A 21,896-nucleotide genomic window follows, 5' to 3' on the forward strand; every position below is an offset into this window, starting at 1 on the left:
CTCCTACCTACAGACAACCTTTGGTCTTTGTAGTTGCCATTGATCAACATGAGGGCAAGAGCTGTGCCAATGAAAGTCAAAGAGCTGGAAAATAATAATGAAATTATTAGAGAAATCAGAAAACCTCAAGTTTACCCAATTCAACTGTCTGGGATATCAATAACAAGAAAGAACACACTGGTGAGCTCAGTAATCATAAAGGGACTTGTAGGCCAAGTAAGACCACCACTGCTGAACACAGCAGACGCTGCTGCAGATTTCATTTTGATCATGACTTGCATACCCTGATGGTAATGATATTGCATCGATCTCTCTACCGTCTTAAGTATACCATCCCATACAGATGGCATTACGTGGCACAAGGTGACTGAGAGATTCTTCACTGGTCAGGCAGTTCACACCGAAAAGCTGCCATTGCCAAACAACCCACAGCTGTTAAGACCTGTAAGAGAACTGGGATTGTGTGATTTCTGCATGGTGGTCTCTGTAATGAAGGCTGCAGTTCAGCACACACTTCAAAGAGGATGACAGTAGGGAGTCTAAATCAGCTAAGTCATCATCATGAGCTAAAATGTCATTGTGATACATCAAAACTCACTTCTTGTGTAGCCTGTCAAACATCAGAATGTGAAATGTGCAATGAAATGAGATTTTCTATTCAGTTCTTCATTTTTCCACCTGGAATTGATAAAATGCTAACACAAATAAAGTCTGCATAGGACTTACAAATGCTCAAAACTTGAGGGAACTTTCAGCCAGTTTAAATGGCAAATTCTAGTTTTATCAATCCTAACTTTTGCATAAGAAGCAGCTTTCATATATGAGGCCGAGCATAAGGATGTTTTATACATGTGGCTCTACTGATCAGTTGTAATAGAGAATGTAAAATTAACAAATTAAGTGTGTTTTCCAAGTACAACAAAACTTTTACAATTGCTTATGCTGATTAAAGGTTGTTCTTAATTTCAGCCATCATGTATTTAATGTGAGTTAATGTTGATAATAAGGCAGCGAATTGAAAATAAGCACATTTTTTTTTCCTTTTTGTTTTAAATTTTACACAGGAAAGAAAAATCACTGCAGTGTGGAATGTGGCAGAGAATTCTCTAACAGGAGTGCTCTTCAGAAACACATGAGAGATCACACCGGAGAGAAGCCATATTACTGTAATGAATGTGGTAAACAGTTTTCACAAAAAGGCCATTTTCAGGGACACACGAGAGTACACACTGGAGAGAAGCCATATTGCTGTAATGAATGTGGTAAACAGTTTTCACATAAAGGCCATCTTCAGATACACACAAGAGTTCACACTGGAGAAAAGCCGTATTGCTGTAATGAATGTGGCAAACAGTTTTCACAAAAAGGCGATCTTCAGAGACATATGAGAGTTCACACCGGAGAGAAGCCATATTGCTGTAATGAATGTGGTAAACAGTTTTCACTAATGCGCAGTCTTCAGAACCACATGAGAGTTCACACTGGAAAGAAGCCATATTGCTGTAGTGAATGTGGTAAACAGTTTTCACAAATGCCCAGTCTTCAGAACCACACGAGAGTTCACACTGGAGAGAAGCCGTATTGCTGTAGTGAATGTGGTAAACAGTTTTCACAAATGCACAGTCTTCAGAACCACGCGAGAGTTCACACTGGAGAGAAGCCATATTGCTGTAATGAATGTGGTAAACAGTTTTCACAAAAATGCGATCTTCAAAAACACACGAGAGTTCACACCGGAGAGAAGCCATATTACTGTAATGAATGTGGTAAACAGTTTTCACAAAAAGGCCATCTTCAGGGACACACGAGAGTACACACTGGAGAGAAGCCATATTGCTGTAATGAATGTGGCAAACAGTTTTCACAAAAAGGCGATCTTCAGAGACACACAAGAGTTCACACCGGAGAGAAGCCATATTGCTGTAATGAATGTGGTGAACAGTTTTCACAAATGCGCAGTCTTCAGAATCACACGAGAGTTCACACTGGAGAGAAGCCATATTGCTGCAATGAATGTGGTAAACAGTTTTCACAAAAATGCGATCTTCAGAGACACACGAGAGTTCACACTGGAGAGAAGCCGTATTGCTGTAATGAATGTGGTAAACAGTTTTCACAAATGTGCAGTCTTCAGAACCACACGAGAGTTCACACTGGAGAGAAGCCATATTGCTGTAATGAATGTGGTAAACAGTTTTCACAAAAATGCGATCTTCAAAAACACACGAGAGTTCACACCGGAGAGAAGCCATATTACTGTAATGAATGTGGTAAACAGTTTTCACAAAAAGGCCATCTTCAGGGACACACGAGATTACACACTGGAGAGAAGCCATATTGCTGTAATGAATGTGGCAAACAGTTTTCACAAAAAGTCGATCTTCAGAGACACACAAGAGTTCACACCGGAGAGAAGCCATATTGCTGTAATGAATGTGGTGATCAGTTTTCACAAATGCGCAGTCTTCAGAATCACACGAGAGTTCACACTGGAGAGAAGCCATATTGCTGTAATGAATGTGGTAAACAGTTTTCACAAAAATGCGATCTTCAGAGACACACGAGAGTTCACACTGGAGAGATGCCGTATTGCTGTAATGAATGTGGTAAACAGTTTTCACAAATGTGCAGTCTTCAGAACCACACGAGAGTTCACACTGGAGAGAAGCCATATTGCTGTAATGAATGTGGTTAACAGTTTTCACAAAAATGCGATCTTCAAAAACACACGAGAGTTCACACCGGAGAGAAGCCATATTACTGTAATGAATGTGGTAAACAGTTTTCACAAAAAGGCAATCTTCAGAGACATATGAGAGTTCACACCGGAGAGAAGCCATATTGCTGTAATGAATGTGGTAAACAGTTTTCACAAAAAGGCGATCTTCAGAACCACACGAGATTTCACACTGGAGAGAAGCCATATTGCTATAATGAATGTGATAAACAGTTTTCACAGATGGTCAGTCTTCAGATACACACAAGAGTTCACAACAGAATAAAATCAGTAGCACTTTAAAAATCAGTCAAGAAAAACAGGAACCCTTCAGGACTCAAGAGTGAGGTTCAGTCGTGTCCTGATAAGTAAGCAAACTAAACTATTGTTGAGAAATGAATCTCAAAGAGAAGCCATATTGCTGTTTGGAATGTGGTAACAAATCTGTGAGAGCAGTACACTTCAGAGAAGCACCAGAATTCACACAGGAGAGAAATACAACTGAACTGTCCTGACTAAAGAGTGAGGTTCACTTCTGCCTGGACAGTAAGCACATGTAACTGACACAAATCCATCCTACTTAGTGTTGTGTGAAAAACAAATCAACATGGAGGAGACAAAGAAGTTTATATCCTTTGTCCTTTTCCAGAAGCAAAGTAAAGAACAGGGCGTCATACAAACGGCTTCTCACCAAAGGCTCTACAGCCTCCACCATGTGCCTAGCTCTGTTTTCATAACATACGTATTAAATATAGAACTATTTACAATATATTATACACATTTCATCAGAAAAAAGAAAAAAAAACACTTTACAATATACATAACCTCACACAATAAATAATAGTTCAGCTTTATAATATTATATATTTTGCAATTTTAATATAACAAAAAATAAAAAACGTACCTTGACAAAAAATACTAACAGCTTCTCACCAATGCTTATTAATTAATAAATCAATTACTAATAATTATAAACAAACTATTAATACAAAATCAATAAAATGTAAAATAAAATTATAATCCAAAATATACACCTGATCATGCTGTACACCACGCTGAATTATGTTTTAACACTGTGGTAGTGCACTATCTATCTATCTATCTATCTATCTATCTATCTATCTATCTATCTATCTATCTATCTATCTATCTATCTAAAAGAAGAAATGCTTTTTTAAATTTTATTTTGTTTTTGTTTGATTGCTTTTGATAATAAAACATACAAAACTGTATATAAGAACTCGCGGGGTGGGGGGCACACAACTTATTTAACACTTGAGAATTCCATCCATCCATTTTCTAACCCGCTGAATCCGAACACAGGGTCACGGGGGTCTGCTGGAGCCAATCCCAGCCAACACAGGGCGCAAGGCAGGAACCAATCCTGGGCAGGGTGCCAACCCACCGCAGGACACACACAAACACACCCCACACACCAAGCACACCACTAGGGCCAATTTAGAATCGGCAATCCACCTAACCAGCATGTCTTTGGACTGTGGGAGGAAACCGGAGTGCCCAGAGGAAACCCACGTAGACACGGGGAGAACATGAAAACTCCACGCAGGGAGGACCCGGGAAGCGAACCCAGGTCCCCAGGTCTCTCAACTGCGAGGCGACAGCACTAACCAAATCGCCACCGTGCTGCCCCAGTTGAGAATTACCAAATAATATACATGTCAAATAAATAGAATAAAATTAGAAAAGGCTTGGAGAGAGCAGACTTACCTATACTGCAGTGGTTCTCAAGCTGTGGGGCGCGAAGTAACAAAAAGGGGGGCGCAAAGATGTGAAAAAAGAAAACAAGAATCAAAAATATGAGAAATACATCTATTGAAACCAAAACAAATTAACTTAAACTACATTCTGATACTAGAAAAATAAATTTAGTTAGATAAATGTCGATAAAAGTTAAGGAGGTATAATAAAATATGCAACTGTGATATATCATTAATTTAAAAAGAACAAATTGGTATTAGTGGGCTCATTAAAAAAAAAACCAGTAGGGGGGCGCAATTAAAACTGTTATGAAAACTCGGTTTGCAAATACTTAAAGGTTGAGAAACGCTTCTGTACAGCATCCACCATCGCCTGAGGGTGCCTGCCGTCTGTGAGGAGTCACATTAATTAGCATCCGTACTCCAAATATGACACTAAGTTTACACAAACAATTGCTTTTGGGAAAATTCATACCTAAAAGATACAAACAAATTAAAAAGACAGAATACACTTCACTACACATATTGCAGTACTGGATGTGGCCGACAATTCTCACAAATCGGAATCATCTGGGCCACAAAAGAATTCAGACTGGTGCCACCTCTAGAAGTGGGCTTACTTGGAGAAGATCTACACCGGGGGCTGTCTACCCTTTGTCATGGCATACCACCCCAAATATATAAATGTTCTGTAATACCTGCATTTTATTTTGGTGTTAAATTGTTAATTACTGAACTGTTGTTATGTTAAACTAAAGGTGGAATTTCTTTTTTCACCCAGATAATGTTCTTTCCGAGAGCTTTTCTAAGGTACTAGTAATGTTCACCTGTCAAAGACTTGTGTTAGAGTGAATTTCAAAAGGATTTGATATGTTAGGACTGATAGGCACTGGCAGTGTGTCACCATGAGGAGGTCACTTCAGCTGTCTGTGCTAATACTGGAAAAGCAAAAGAAATGGCAGCAATTGTGTCTCAAATGTTGTAAGTCACCTCAGCGTCACTAAATATTATTATTATTGTCAAAAAGTTTAGTAAAGTCATGCCTTTTGACCAGATGGGGTTTCCTGTTCCCGAGAGACTTTGCATTCCACTATCTTGGTTTACCTACAGTGTGCTTACTTTATTGTTGTATATTATTTGTTGCTTTGAGTAAATTACAATCACCTGTCTATCATCTCCAGTCATCTGACGGTGACTCCTGCACTCGGCTTTCTGTTGGCCAAACCCTGTGAATTAGCACATTTTCCAGAGGTCCATGAATCCCCTCTTTTACATGGTCTTTTGAGTTGAAAGCTAAACTAACCAACCCGAGAGCAAAATGGCTAAGGCAGTGTGTGCGGAGGAGCCTAACCTCATCTTTAGTGCACTGGACATCGATGTAGAAGAGAACATCTGAGCTGTCATCTCCACACTCAGCCAAACCCCAACTCACACACTGCAGACCACCCATCTGTGGGCGCCGCTACGGCCTTTCAGACAACGGGCTCAGTGCACTAAGCTTGAAGTGCTCGGCCGAGGCTGCTGAGAGACGAGGATTCCATCTCACCGTTTGGACTGGGATGTGAGATCCTGTCCTTCAGAGTTAATGTGTTGTCCATCACGAGCTCCAAGCAAAGCGCAGGTAGCAAACTGAGAAATGCATTGAAGTAACCGATCAGTTAAATCACATCATGGCAGTAACACATGCAGTGTGCGTACAGCTTTACTACGACTCTTTGTTTTTTCCCCCCACCGAGACAACTGAGGAAAAGAAACGCGCTGAACTGGAGGAGATTAGGATTTTGTACGTAATGAGCAATGTAATGAATTTAATTTAAGTGACGTTTCCCAGCACTGGTCGCTTGTGAACTTTTGTTTTTGTATCTGAGATATCATCACTTAAACAACTGGTGGAAATAAACTGAAGTCTGCTTAAGCAACTGGCTAAATAAATAGGCAGAAACGCAATAATGTTTTATTTTTCATCTTCATATCATTTTAAAGACAGAATTATTGACATAACCAATCAAAGTTCTAACTAATTTACATTGTTATGAAGCTCAAAAGTATTAATTAATTAATCCTACTTTGAGCCATTCACTAATTAGTGTTGTACTGTTTGTTCATTTGTTTCTGTTACACAAAACTGTTCAATAAAGAAACCAAAATAATTTAATATACAGAGGCAACTGATTATTAAAACTGTTTTGTATTAGAAAGTAATCCCCGAGTTACTTCTGCTTTAAAGAAAAATATTAATTTGCTTGAAGGAAATATGACAAATTGTAATTAATACAAAGTGACTTTTGATCACAAATTTGAACTGAGAGATTAATTGCAATTGAATTTTTAATCAGGTGTCCTCATGCAAACACATAATTTAGAGCCATTACAAATGATGAAAATCATAATAATTGTGTACAATATCCAGCGCCATTTCTTGCTCTATGAAGTCTCCACAGAAGCAGAGGGCCATCGAAGCCACTAAGGGCCCCCAAGCTGCAAGTTCAGCCTCAGTATATTTGTGGAGTATGAACATCACGTGTCTGTGTGTAGCCAGCTAAGCCCCGTCATGTGTTTCATGAAGCACTTACAGTATCTGATTACAAGTTAAACATTTGATTTAAACAAAACTCAACTGCAGTGGCAGAGAAGCTTTGGCTTGTGTTTGTGGGGCAATTAATTCAAAATCAGTGATTATCACCAGACAGTCGTGTCGCACAATGAGTGACGTCTACCGCCAGGAATGATGGGAAGGCTGACTGAGAGTCAGGAGGAAAATAACAGGAGCGAAAGTCACATTGAGACCTAAGATGGCATGAAAAACGTAAAAAGAAGAAACTTGAAGAGAGAATGTGCACAGAGTGAAGGTAAAGCATTTGTTAACAATGATGCGATGGATCAGAGGTGGGAAGAATAGAAATAAAACAACTTCGTTACTGTGCTGAAGTAGAATTTTCAGGTAGGTTATCTGTATCTTTACTTGGGTATTTTATTTATTTGAGACTTTTTACTTGAACTCATTGCATTTAAAAGGAAAAAAATCTGCTCCCTACAACATAAATAAATCAATAAAACATCTGCAACTTACTATGTAACAACAACAACATTTATTTCTATAGCACATTATCATATAAATAATGTAGCTCAAAGTGCTTTACATAATGAAGAAAAGAGAAATAAAAGACAAAGTAAGAATTAGAATAAGAGAACACTAATTAACATAGAATAAGACTAAGGTCCGATGGCCAGGGAGGACAGAAAAAGCAAAAAAGACTCCAGATGGCTGAAGAAAAAATAAAATCTGCAGGGGTTCAAGGCCACGAGACCACCCAGCCCCCTCTGGACATTCTACCTACATTGTAAAAAGCAATTCAAGGGACCTCTAACCACCACATGAAAGAATTATATTAGTACATATTTTAGCTTAGACTTGTAAGTAATCTAAACTCAAATTCCTTTTTTCATTTACTGAAAAACAAAATTGAAGTTCGTCTAACCTAATCTAACGTTATGGCTTCTTAATTTCTCTGTTTCATGAGTGGGCACGAAACTCCTCCCACTTAACATGCTGTGAGAAGATCGTAACGCCATATTGCAAGTGAAACAAACAGCTATGGTGAGTGATAGAGCAGCTATTTTAATTGCTGTCAAAGGTGAGTAGTACTTAATTTCTCCTTCAATAATCCTGCATTTTTATTTGCGCAATGCTGATAGGACTAGTAAAGTTACTTTACGTCTGTAGAGGTTAAGCTACGGATTCAGGCAGGCTAACATGATGGCTGTCTAACATTAGGCAGATGAACAGGTAAAATGTAAGTGATAGAGGAGCAATTTCAAAGATAATAATTATTTACATTGGTCTAACATATAATATACTTATTTTGCATAACTGGTTGAATAGCTCTAGTGAAATTTAGTGCCATCTATCTTACCATATTTTCTCAACATTACTTTTTTTTGTTCGAGCCTCTAATTTCTCACGTGCGTTATGTTGGTTAAGGATTTTAGATGCAATGCTGCCTTACTGCATGTAAGCCTGATGCCATTTTGAGAAGATACTTCATTAATTGTAATAATCTTTCTTTGACTTTACTTATTTTCCAGTTGTTAAGTTTAGAGTATACTCCGAAGCTGTACAGCCATTTTTCTTAAAATTGCTGTTTGTTATTTTCATTTTTGTGCCTTTTTGCAATTATTCAAAGTAGCCATTTTAATCAGGATGTATGTTAAACTCACCACCATCATCATATGTGTGTGCTTTGCCTCAACTGGATTGTAAAGTGTTCCTTTGCTTATAAAATCTGCAGGGGGGATGGAATCAGTGCAATATTATAAATTTTGTCCAAGTTTGTCTTGGTCGTAAAGGTTGAATTGCATAGAACTCTTTCTGTTTGACCATTTGACTGTTTTGACCAAATTAATGGATGTTGTCTCATCGAAGGGAGGAACTTCAGGATTGAGGATAAGGCACATTAAGAATCAGCTTCTAGACGTATGAGAACTAATCAGACTCGTCTTTGAAAGTAAGCCTGCTGATTTGTCACCCTTTTGGATTAGTTATATTGGAATTTAATTTTATTCTTTTTACTCAATTAGAACAATACAGTTGAAGTACGGAGAGAGGTGGCCATTCGTAGCCTGGTTGTCTACCTTGGAGAAAAGGAACAGGACCTCTTCAAGGAGTTTAATGTAAGTAACTTATCACCGTGGAATCTACACTTTAATATTCCAGGCAAAAACCTGCTATAGACGTCTGTAACTGTTACTGAAAACCCGTTTCACTTATAAAGTGGTTATTTTTTAAATTTTTGTTCTTTTGATACCTTTCACTGTGATACGCCTAAAGTAAGACATGACATTTTAAAAAACGAAATTTTTCTCAGTAGACCTCAACCAAAGAATTGAAAGTAAGTTCTACTGTGGCACAATTTGACATCACAAATAGCTGAAACATTCTCACTTTCCTAAAGAATGACACATTTATAATACTAGAGGATAACACAATATATGCAAGAAGGCTTCTTTAAATAATAGAAATAACCACAACAGCATTTTGCTAAATCCTGGCAATGGATCTGACCATTGTCCCATTTGTAAATGAGAAAAAAAATGATGAGTGTATTGACTTAATGCTTAGTGCAAACATATTCAGGTTTCTGATTAGGCAGCCAAACACCATCTTTTCTTTTTGGTGGATTAATACCTGACAAACTTTGGCACTATGAAGATTCTAGTAAGCTTTCGTGCTCTTGTAATACTTCATATTGGCACTTTTGACCCCAACAAACATGTAAGTAGATGTGTATGGTTGTGTGTTGGAATGGTTAAAATAACGTCAGCAGTAATAACACAATTCTGTTTTACTAAACCTCTTAATATACTTTTGCATTTGTTCTGCCAGAATATTGAAGAGTTTGAAGCAAACCTTGACAGGCAAGTATTGAACATTGCCATCATCAAAGACAAGAATCCAAACACTGGAACCATCCTGATCGAGGGAGCCAAATTCCTGGATGGTATTGATGTCCCAAGGTGCTGTGCTTTGCTCATGGGTTTAATATACGCTCTGAATCTGAGCTATCCCAAGGATCGAAAATGTACATACGAAGTATTTCAGAAACTGTTCCTTGAACTTGATGGACTAAAAACCAGTGGGAAAGTAATGAATCTCAAGTACAGCATTTTCTAAGAACACTTTTCTTTCAAACCACTGCCATTTTGTTTTTAAACCCATGTTGTTATTTAATCCATAAACCGCTGTTTCAATTGTAAACATTCTCAGGTTTTGTTTTAAATTTTTGTTGATTATGTGCTGTGACAACATGTTCATTATGGTTTTGTAATCCTGTGTTCAAAGAATGTTGCTCTTTTGTCCAAGAATGTTCTTAGATGAGAGTCGGTGCTGTTGTGTGTTCGTACCTCATGATCTTTGTAAGCACTTGGTATTTTCATAGTGAGGTTGCTATATTTTTCAAAATGTTTTTGCATCCTGCAATAGAAGTCAGGTTTGACAAATTTGGCAGTTGAATATTACATTGAGGCCTATATTTTTGCTGCTGTAGTATGACTATTTGTTGAAAAATATAAAATGCAACATTATATTTCCAATAAAGTAAATTTTGCAACATTTTAATTCTTTAAGTGGCTGTAGTTTTAATAATTTAATAAATAATTAAACTTGATAAAGGTGAAAATTATAGGCTGAAAACACTAATTACACCGATTCTATTCAATAAGGGCGCGCACAAAAAGGCGACCTTCAAAAGGGCGACCTCAATTGGGCGCCGAATAAATGCGCGCGCAAATAAAGGAGCGCTTCAAAAGGATGACCTTCGGAGCGAATTAAATTAATTGTCCTTGATTATGCTAATAGACCACATCTCGAATATCTACGTGGCATTGCACATAATCTTCAGCTTCAAGTGTAACTTGCTTTCACCTTTTTATACATTCAGTCATTGCCTTAATCTAATTTTCTGTAATTTTGAAAACAAGGAAATATAGAGAGCTTTAGAAATAGTTCGTTAGAAGTTCATGCATTAATTAATTGGATGTTTTAATATTCTTGCTTTCACCTTTTTATACGTTCAATCATTGCCTTTATCTAATAAATTTTCTGTAATTTTGTTGCGTTTGCCTTTATTCGCTGCGCCCAATTGACGTCACCCTTTTGAAGATCGCCTTTATGTGCGGTTTTATTCGCCGCGCCCAATTGAGGTCGCCCTTTTGAAGATCACCTTTATGTGCGCGCCCTTATTGACGGATACCATTACACCAACTTCACTTTTTACACCATCACAACTTTAAAATATATTAATAATTAAGTACGTAGAACTTAAAACAGTCTTTAAAAATGTAACATAAATTAGTTGGGACAACTTAATTTTTCTGTGCAGTGAATTTAAAAAGTTCTGTGTATCCTATAATTTTTTTAAGCTGATGGTGCTTAAAAGCAATTTAAGATCTGAAGGAAAAACCTTTTCCAGTTACTCAATGTTATGGGTTGGTTCTACGTAATTTTAACCAGAAGTTATAGTAACTTAAAAAACTTGATGCAGAGCACTGCGTTAATTTTTTTTGTTGGCCGAAAACAGTCGTTTTTAGAGTGTAACATAAATGATCAGTCCTCTTTGTATTTCAGGTTCTCATGGAAAGACTTGATGATGATGGTCATGTAGACTTCTGGCTTTTAATCCATCAAGGTAGGAACATCACGGTGGTGGTGGTGCAGGTCAACACCACAGAAAACCGGGAAAAGAAACCGAAGAGAGAGTAGGGGTTAGTACGGATTGTAGAGCCACCATGAATAGTTATGATAATGAACTGAATATACAGAGTATCAGGATTAAATGAAGGTGAACTTATCAGAAAGTCATGTTACAGTAATGTGTTTTCAGCAGTTTGTTAAAGTGCTCCACTGTATCAGCCTGGTGAATTCCTACTGGCGGCTTTTCCAGATTTGAGGTGCATAACAGCAGAAGGCCGCCTCGCCACTTCTTTTAAGTTTTGCTCTTGGAATTCTAAGCAGACACTCATTTGAGGATCTGAGGTTACGATTTGGACTATAAGGTGTCAGACATTCCGATATATAAGATGGGGCGAGATTATTTAAGGCTTTGTAAACCATAAGCAGTATTTTAAAGTCAACAATTTTATTAAATTATTCGCATGTATGTGCGAAATTGAAGGACTATCCCATCTCTTACAGTATATATATTTCTCTTCTGGTTCGTCCTGCTTCCATTTCAAAACCGGTCCCCAGCCGACATGGCATTTCTCGACAAGCTACTGAAGTCCGCTTACAAAATAAATCAAACTCTACATGCAGCGAAAGTGTACTTCTCCAGAGTCCAGCTAGATTCCATGCTCAGGACCATCAACCCCTTCGCTAAATCACACAAACACACGCATGAAATCGCTCAGTCCAATCCAACAGCATCTGTACGAATGCTTTTCAAGGAATACCCTGAGCAGGATTTACGACGATACAATGTCCCGACATGTCACACCGATGTTGCAGAGAGTTTCGTCGGAGAAGACGGCGAACCGCCTGCCGAAAGGGACATTTCCATCTATCACATAGGCAACTCCTGTAAACAGATTTCCACGCTCAATATGAATTGCGATCCTGTGGTTTACACACTTTTATTCCCTTATAGAGACATTGGCTGGCATAAAGATTTACAACATGTTTCTGATAAAAGAACCGCCAAGCGAATCAGGCTTACTCAACGTCAATTGTACGCGTACAGATTATCAATGAGGAATACATTTAGTATTTTACACTCCAGCGGTAAACTATTCCAACAGTCCGTCGTAGATCTGTATGTTAAAACAGAGGGCGCGCGTCTCAACGATCTCAGATCACATCAACAAGATCTGCGCGTGGAACAACACAAAGGACTATCAGACACACCGCAAGAAAAGGCTGAAAATAACAACATACGTGTAGGAATAATGATCAGATTACCGTCCACATTTACAGGAAGTCCAAGATACATGAAACAAAACTACCAGGATGTCATGGCCATAGTACGTAAATTCGGAAAGCCTGATTTATTTATCACTTTCACATGTAATTCTACATGGACTGTCGGATAGCCAAAGACCGGAGCACAGACCTGATATTGTAGTACGAGTCTTTTGGATTAAGATGAAGGAATTACTTAGAGACATTCTACAACTACATCTTTTTGAGGTTGTTATTGATTACGTAATCGAATTTCAGAAGCGCGGCCTTCCTCATGTCCACATGCTGTTTACTCGTCACAATAATTCTAACAACCACTCTTCAGCCCCGGTCAGTTGTTCGTGGCTTTTTTAGGGTCAGATCTTTCAACTCATTATCTGTCGTCTCCACCAAAACACCTACAATATTCACAACTGCGTCTTTCAAGGAGTATTTATTTCTTCTTGATTTCTGAATTCCTTTCTCACCGTTTTCCGTTCCTATTCTCACACTGCTGTGTGCTACGGCGGGTGTCGGCTAGTTATATTTATTTGCACAATGTATGTCTTTCATTTCTGTGAATACAAAACATTAAGCACACGGGAGAGAAGCGAAAGGAACAGCAAAGGCAGAAACTGTGATGATTTAAAGGGCGAAGATATCGTCAAACCAAAGTGAAGCAACGCTGGGCTTATTAATGATATCGAAGATACAAGGAGGTCACAAAATACGCCCCTTAACAAGTGGTTGGCACAAAAACGAGCCTTGGTGGTGAATGCGTCGCCTTTTGTCCCAACCATAAAAACAAGAGGAGATGGCGTTCAAAATTTACCTTCCGATATTAAAGAAACACATTGGAGAGAAACAACTGAAGAACTTCTGGTTGTGCAGGAATAGTTGGCATTCGCAGCAGGGTGTCGATTAAAACACTTGGAAAGTAGATTTCAGATCCAAACTCTAATATGCAGATATAGACGTACATATACGTGTGTGTGTGTGTGTGTGGTATACAATAAAAAGTTAAAGTAGAACGAGTCTCAGATCACAAATTACACATAAAGGAAAATAGATAACGTTGTAAAATGTTGCAAAAATATGTATCAGAAAATGACAATACTAAAGTTGTTCACTAGATGGCACCATTGTAACTACAGACACTATTGAGAAGCCTTTCACAGAGTTAATGAAATTAACAAAAAATAACGTTATTAATAAATTAAATATTCTGAGTTAACGGTGCCTTATAAGAACTACAGAAACAATTAAAGTTCTCAAAAATATACTATAATATAATAATAGCTTATTGGTTCTAAAATAAACCATATATGCGCAAACAATTTAATATGAACACACTTCTTATTTTGCAATTCTTATTCCATTCTTATTTGCAGTGGTGATGGACAGGCTGACAGACAGACGACATTAGACAGGAGTCCCCGTGGACTGTGATGTTTGCTGATGACATTGTGATCTGTAGCGATAGTAGCGAGCAGGTTGAGGAGACCCTGGAGAGGTGGAGATCTGCTTGTTAGAGAGATATCAATAATAAGGAGACACAGCTCACATTTCAAGGTGCACCTCCCAGCATGCACGAGAGCGCATATTATGGGATGTTAAAATAAACGAAGGAGATGCACGTGTGCTGCAGTAGTCATTTCCGCGTACAGAAAGTGCTCGTTGACTGGTGCGCTGTGGTAATAATAATGTAGCGCCCCCTGAGTCCTGACCTGAGAGAGACGCACTGCTCAGGTGGTCGAGACCTGTCTGAGAAGGACGGGACTCCCTGGAGAAGCCGACAGAAAAGCAGCTCTGCCATCTCCGTTTTACAGACACAGCACTAACTGTGCACAGTAGCGGCCAGGAGACGTGCCGGGGGTCCAGCTGCCAGGTGGCCTGTTCGCCTGTGACTCTCGCAGAGCCGACTGTCAGGGCCATACGAGTGCAGTGCTGTGTCTGCGAGCGCCGATCTCCAAACTGATTTTTTTTTTGACGGCGTCTCCGGCAGTCCCTCCGCTTCGACCAGTTTAGCACGTGTGTGACATTTACTGCTTTTGTCGGTGGTAGAATCGCGGTCTGTCTGGGGAATTATTTGGGTTACAAAAAGTGTGCCAACATAGAAAAACGGCTGGAAATGCTGCTCTACCTACATTAGTGTTCCTGGCACGCAAAGAAATATCGCGGTAGCTGCCATCTCACTTAGAAACTGACACCGTGCGTTTCTGGAGTGGTCATGTTGTATTCTTTACATAAATTACTGAAGATGCTGCAAACTGGAATAATGGTGAGGTAATAATCGTCTATTTCGTAGAATTCTGACATCATATTAGGGAGTCGTCACTGCACGCTACCTGACAGCAGAGCCGCCGTAAGCTACATGGCAGATGCATAAGATCACTATTTGTATTTTATATGTGCGGCCGAATAGAAACGACAACAATCTGAACTACCATTTGATAGACGTGCTGAATCCGAGGAGGTGAAGTCTTTCACTGCGGCCATGTAAGCAAATATTGTGTTCAATATTTAGGAAAACATAATGACGCCTTTCGTGGGTCCAGCAACAAATTATTTACAGAAAATAATGGCAAACTCCTTGGACGTATTGAAATGATAGCCACATTTGATCCTCCTATGGATGACATTTGAGAAGAGTTTCGAATAAGGGAATATCGGAGTTGCGAAATTCAGAATGAAGCGATCAATCAAAAAATAAAACCGAAATAAAGGAGCGCAACAAGAAACGTAAATATCTTTCCGTTCTTTTGGACACTAACAGATATCAGTCATGAAGAACAGTTAACATTTATAATAAGAATTGGGAGAAAAGCCAAGCAAAATGACACCTTTTATTGGCTAACTAAAAAGATTACAATATGCAAGCTTTCGAGGCAACTCAGGCCCCTTCTTCAGGCAAGATGTAATCATTGAAAGCTTGCATATTGTAATCTTTTTAGTTAGCCAATAGAAGGTGTCATTTTGCTTGGCTTTTGTCTATATTCATAATGGCTAACACAGTACAACACCCTAGTACTACTAATAAGAACTGAGGAATTTCCAAACGATGACGTCACAATTAAAGACTATTTCCCTGATTTTCTATCGGTTATTAAACTACAGGATCTGATTTAACTGAAGGGCTCAGAGGCCATCTTGCCCATACGGGGTTACCTCTCTGAGACTGCAGGGGACAAGCTGACGATAACAGCGCCAATGTGGTTGAAGCACCAAGGAGTGCAAACGAGAATTTGAATGAACATCCTGAGCCTTTTTAGTTCCATGCACTGTAAAAAATCCAAGAAAGGAAAATTTGTGGTTATGAAGAAAAAAATGTTGGTGCAACAACTGAGTTAAAAAATGTTGTCCTAAAACAGAAAAATGTGTTGAATAGATGATTATGCAATAATTGCCACTCAACTTAATAAAATATTTTAAGTGAAGTAATGTTTCTGTACTTAGTCAGCTTTTCAGGTTTGATGAAAAAATACATGTTAGCTGAGCAAAATCCTGGTACTTTTCATCTACTGAGCATGCGCAAATTGAGGAGGAAATTCAAACATTCTGGATTTTTCCAAACGACGAACTGCGCAATTTCTTTGCATTAATCTGTCAAAAGGAACGTTAAATGAACGGTCATACATTAACAGGTAAGTGAAGTTGTACACTTTTGTGTAATTTTGTTCAGTAATGCAAATTCCATACTTTGTTCACTGTTATTTTATCAATTAATACTTTGAACATTAAACTTGGTCAGCAAGGTAAGTTAGTTTTCAGTTTAATTTTCTATAAAGTTAATATTATTTGCTTACTCTTTTTAACACAGCTCTGCAGGTCAGCAAAAATGCATCACTTTTATGATTACAATACAATTGTTTGCTTTCAGCCACATTTGCCATTTTCGAGTAAGCCGACATAGGCTTTTTGCAAGCCCCTGTCCAAACTTCAGCATTTTTGAGAAACTATTGTGTAGGTCTTTAATCACTCGCTATTGTAAGGTACGGGACTTTGGTGGATTACTGTAAAGGTGCGTTAGCACAGCAGTGGTTTCCTGCGTTATTTTGGCATCTACTGTAAATTCAGCAGTAAATGCACAACACGCCAGTTCTGTTGTAAGGTTCATTCTGTCACCGTGGAGGATGCATGTTCAGATGTGAAATGCAGTTTTTCCCGGGAATCTCTACGTGAAACTAGCATTTTATGTATCCTGCCGATTGCACGCGTGCTTTGTTGGCACTTTGTAGGAAAAGTGGTGACCCTACGCTGGCTACATATACAGATCTATGTCCTCTGATTCCTCAGTTTGAACAAGCGAGGCAGGTAGCGTGCTTTCAAAAAACAGCAATGGAAAATGTAGTTAGTGCATATTAAGTACGCGCCCAATATTTCATCTGGCCCCGAAGTATCGTCATGAATGTCAAAGCAGTGGTAGAGCTCCTACACCCAAACACACTTCACATGGCTTAACACAACTTCTGCATAAGGCAAATGACCAGCAAACTCAAGCTGAAGAGCACATGAAAACACATATGCCCACCAACATCAGAAAGCAAAAAGACACAGAAAACAACATGTATTTTAGATAGCACAACTGTAAATAGATGATACAACAGTAATAAATACATGTATGTATATATATATATATATATATATATATATATATATATATATATATATATATATATATATATATATAATTAATAATAAAAGGCAAAACCCTCACTGACTGACTCATTACTAATTCTCCAACTTCCCGTGTAGGTGGAAGGCTGAAATTTGGCAGGCTGATTCCTTACAGCTTACTTACACAAGTTAGGCAGGTTTCATTTCAAAATTCAAAGCATAACGGTCATAACTGGAACCTCTTTTTTCACAATATACTGTAATGGACGGCAGTTCGATGGCCGTGGGAGGAGGAGTTGAGTGTCACGTCATCACGCCTCCCACGTAATCACGTGAAAAGACTGTGAATGCAGTAGGGACAAATGAAGGAGGAGCCGCAAACAGCGAAGAACAAAAAATTCATTAAACAATTGAGAAGGGAGCGAGTGAAGCATACAAGCATCTTCATAAGGGAAACAAAGCACGGTGTAAAACGTAAGTTTAAATTAAGTTTATAGAAACGCTCCCGCTGCGGATTGCAATAACATATTCGCGAGATAAAAGTTTAATGAGAAGACACGAGGTATAAACGAACCACACGCCGTGGCGCAACGTTAGGGGCAACAGTTTCAACCATTCTATGATCTGCTTCTCGCAACTGAAAGACGGCACATGGCGGATGTTAGCCCACTTGCTGACCGCAACGTTAGGGGCTTCAACTCTGGCGCTGACGATATTCGATTCTCGAGAGGGGATGCAGTGAGTGTGTATGCCTGATGAGCCCAGAATTAGGAAGAAACACGTGTCGCATACTCTTTGCATTATTTGAAAGTAAACTATTAAAACCATTCTATGATCAGCTTCTGGGAACAGAAAGAGGGTACGTGGAGGATGTAAGGCGACTTTCTGACCAACCATAAGCGTAACCTGGCAGGTAACCATCCATACAGTCAGATTGTGATTCAGAAAACGAATGCCATGAATGTAATTACCATGATCTACATACTGTCAAATAAACGAAACACACGCCGTAGTGCGACAGCTGTGAAAAGCGAGGTTCACAAAAAAACAGATCCTTAACAAATTGTTATTGGTATATTTTGATCCGTTTAAAAAGGTTTTATTTTCTTCTTAAAAAATTAAAAGCAGTACTTCGCCGCAACGAAGCGTGAGAATTTGGCTATATATATCTGCTTCTCACAATTAAAAGAGAGCACGTGGCGGATTTTAGACGACTTCATGACCAAACATAAGTGTTACCTGCCAGGTAGGGTTACCACTTTTAATACAAAAAAATAAGGGACGCATACTGCAGCGGGTGCCACATCCCAGTGCCAACAGTTTGCAGACTCTACTTAAAAGATCCGCCCTCCTCACTGGACAGTTAAAAACACCAATCAAACTAACGATGACATCAAGTATTACCCAATCAAAAGTAGGAAAGGAGGCATCTTCATAAAATGCATGTGGGATGATTTGCATGAGACGCTGCTTTAAAAAAAATGATAAAAAAAATACGGGACAAGTCCCGTCCCGTATTGATTCAAAATGGGCCGCGCAATTTCATTCTCAAATACGGGACGATTCCGTATTTTAAAGGACGGGTGGCAACCCTACAGTGCCAGGTAACCACCCATACAATCAGATTGTGATTCAGACTAGGAATGCAATGAATGTAATTACCCCGATCTACATACAAGGCGAAAGTCTTGCAACATTCAAAGATGATGGCTTGGGATAAGTACAACATTGAACATAAAAGAGCTTATGAAGCCTTGAACCAAAAAAAGCAAGATCTCAGAGATCGTAAAAAAAAAAAGGAGGTAATGTCGTTTTACTCGCTGTAGATTTTAGTCAAACATTACCAGTTATTTCACGAGGGAGACCAGCAGATGAACTCAACGCGTGTTTAAAATCCATGCTTCTCCCACGCTCGGTTATATGTCGCGTGTTCTCCGGTAGGTACACCAAAAAATGTATACATTTAAGCATGTAATGAGCAAACAAAAAATGAGGTATACCCGAAGGCACTGCAGTAGTACTTAATGTAACTTTACTTCTTAAATGTTAATGTTTTACTGTTTAATAATTTATACGCTTCTTATATGTTGTTCAAATTCTTTTATCAAAATACCAGTGACAGCGCAATGCACGATAACATGGAGTGAATACACCATACGCATCTGCCCACGGCCGCCCTGGTGTGCGCAGATAGGAGTTGATTCTACAATAAATAAAATAAAGATAAAAACCCAGGATTGTTTCCTGCCTTGTGCCCTGTGTTGGCTGGGATTGGCTCCAGCAGACCCCCGTGACCCTGCGTTCGGATTCAGCGGGTTGGAAAATGGATGGATGGATGGATAAAAAGAGTAATACAATCATCACCCATAAAGCGGATAGCAGACGTGACGTACTATATGTGTACCAGATTTCAAGTCAATAGGTGAAACGGTTTGCGAGCTACAGGTGATTTAAAATCCTGGACAGACAAACGAATAGCCACGGTAGCAAATTACAGAAGAAGATTTTACTGTTTAATAATTTATATTTATATGAAATGTGCTTCTTATATATTACTTCATATTCTCATATGATAATGATGTTAATGTTGTTTATATTGATTTCTATGTTATTGAAACTGCATGTATGTGTATATGTATATATATATATATATGACAGCAACACTCATAACAATGACAACACAATTACATTGACAATCATGTTACGTTATTTTTAAAATGTTTCCTTTTTTTTCATAACCTCTTTAACACACTACTTCTCCGCTGCGAAGCGCGGGTATTTTGCTAGTATATATATATATATATATATATATATATATATATATATATATATATATATATATATATATATATATAACTTGTATAATACACATATACACATGCATTAATGCAATTGCCTATGTATTGCTAACACTTATGTTGTGGTGATTACAATTTTAAAACTAGGTGGTTGGCTTTACACATATTATTTGAGTGGTTATCCTTGCACAGTGTGACAACTGAGGCATGCCTTGGAAGCTTTTCCCATTTCATTTTTTCTGTCCATATAATAAACCAATCAACTAACAAACAGTATAGTTAAGATTATGCATTTTGTTATTCTTTTAGTGAAAGTTTTACCTTACTTTGTTATATAGCTAGAAGATCTGACATTACTTTGTATAGAAGTTGATTAATATTTATATTTGCTTTATTAAGAATAACTTTCTAATCAATTAATGTTATTAATAATATGTATGACATTCCCAGCACATTGTAACACATCTCTGCATTATCCAGTTTGCATTTAACGCTGGGTATGTCTGCCCAGGTTGAACTTTCACTTTAGTTTACAACATTCTCTGTCAGTGATCAGATTAATGTAAGCACCATTATGTTTTTAGTTCGAGTCTTTATATGTAAATTTACTGTTTGAAAATCTCCTAAATACATAACGTTTTGTTTTGGTCATGTTTTTATTTTAGATGTTTAATTCTCAACAAAAGTCAATGCAGTGCTGCTATTGTAAATTTTCCATGAAACAGGATCAGCCAATGTTATACACAATTAAAGATCGATGGCCAGGACTTTTTGTTGAAGAACAGGTAAGTATTAAATTTCACATGTCACTTTAATGTCTTAAACACCTTTGGTTTGTTTCTGCAGTTTATTAACTCAGTCCTCACTTGCTGTCTTGCTTACACATTGGTTTATGCAGAATTTCTACGCATAACCTGCGCTGATCATGAAGTTACTCCTAACATCACTGGACACTTCTACCGTGAGCTTGCTTATGATGTACAGAGCTCAAGAGGAAATGGAGAATCTACTAGAAAAACAGGATATACAGGTAGATAATGTGTCTCAAGTAATTTTACCAATTTATCAACTTCAGAGTAATCTAGATTTTTCTTTTTAGCTTCAGCTTAGTATTATCTGTGTATCATAAGCTAAGCAATCTCTTTTTCCTCCATTCATTGACCTTATCTTGTGTTGGTTTTGTTTTTCTTTTCTTTCACAGACCACAGACTTAACAGCGCACAGGAGAGACATTGTTCCTCTGAGTCTTCCCTTCTACCTACAAGAGCTGGCCTCAATTTCAAAAACATCCTGGTAATTTGCTTTCCTCATTTTGTGGTGCATCAGTTTGATGTTTTATGGGGGTGTGACTTGCATTAATATACACAGACCTTGATATCTTGTTACAGTTTATGTGATACTCATGACAATGGTCAATTTTATGAAGTGTCTAATTTTATTTCATGTCTTTTGTAGAAATCTGCAAGGAACATTATGATGGGAATTTTAGAGTTGGTCAGGAATGGCGTCCCTTCAAGATTGCTGTGCAGTGCAGTAAATGTTGTGGTGGTTATGGAGAACCTGGGAAACTTTACAAATGCCTTTACAGTCCTGTTTGGCTCACTTTATGCTTTTAA

General features: G+C 38.2%; 1 protein-coding gene across 1 annotated transcript in view; it reads left to right on the plus strand.

Annotated features, from left to right (window-relative positions):
* Nucleotides 1-3,074, plus strand: part of LOC127526438 (zinc finger protein 845-like) — a gene marked incomplete at its 5' end in the record, with an annotated part of 164,267 nt that extends 161,193 nt beyond the window's left edge. Inside the window, one exon of the mRNA XM_051921950.1 lies at nucleotides 1,872-3,074. Coding sequence (XP_051777910.1) covers nucleotides 1,872-2,695 — 824 coding nt within the window. The remainder of the gene's footprint in view (nucleotides 1-1,871) is intronic.
* Nucleotides 3,075-21,896: the final 18,822 nt, after the last annotated feature.

This window comes from Erpetoichthys calabaricus, assembly GCF_900747795.2.
Source record: "Erpetoichthys calabaricus chromosome 1 unlocalized genomic scaffold, fErpCal1.3 SUPER_1_unloc_7, whole genome shotgun sequence".
In the NCBI taxonomy this organism is placed as follows: Eukaryota; Metazoa; Chordata; class Cladistia; order Polypteriformes; family Polypteridae; genus Erpetoichthys; species Erpetoichthys calabaricus.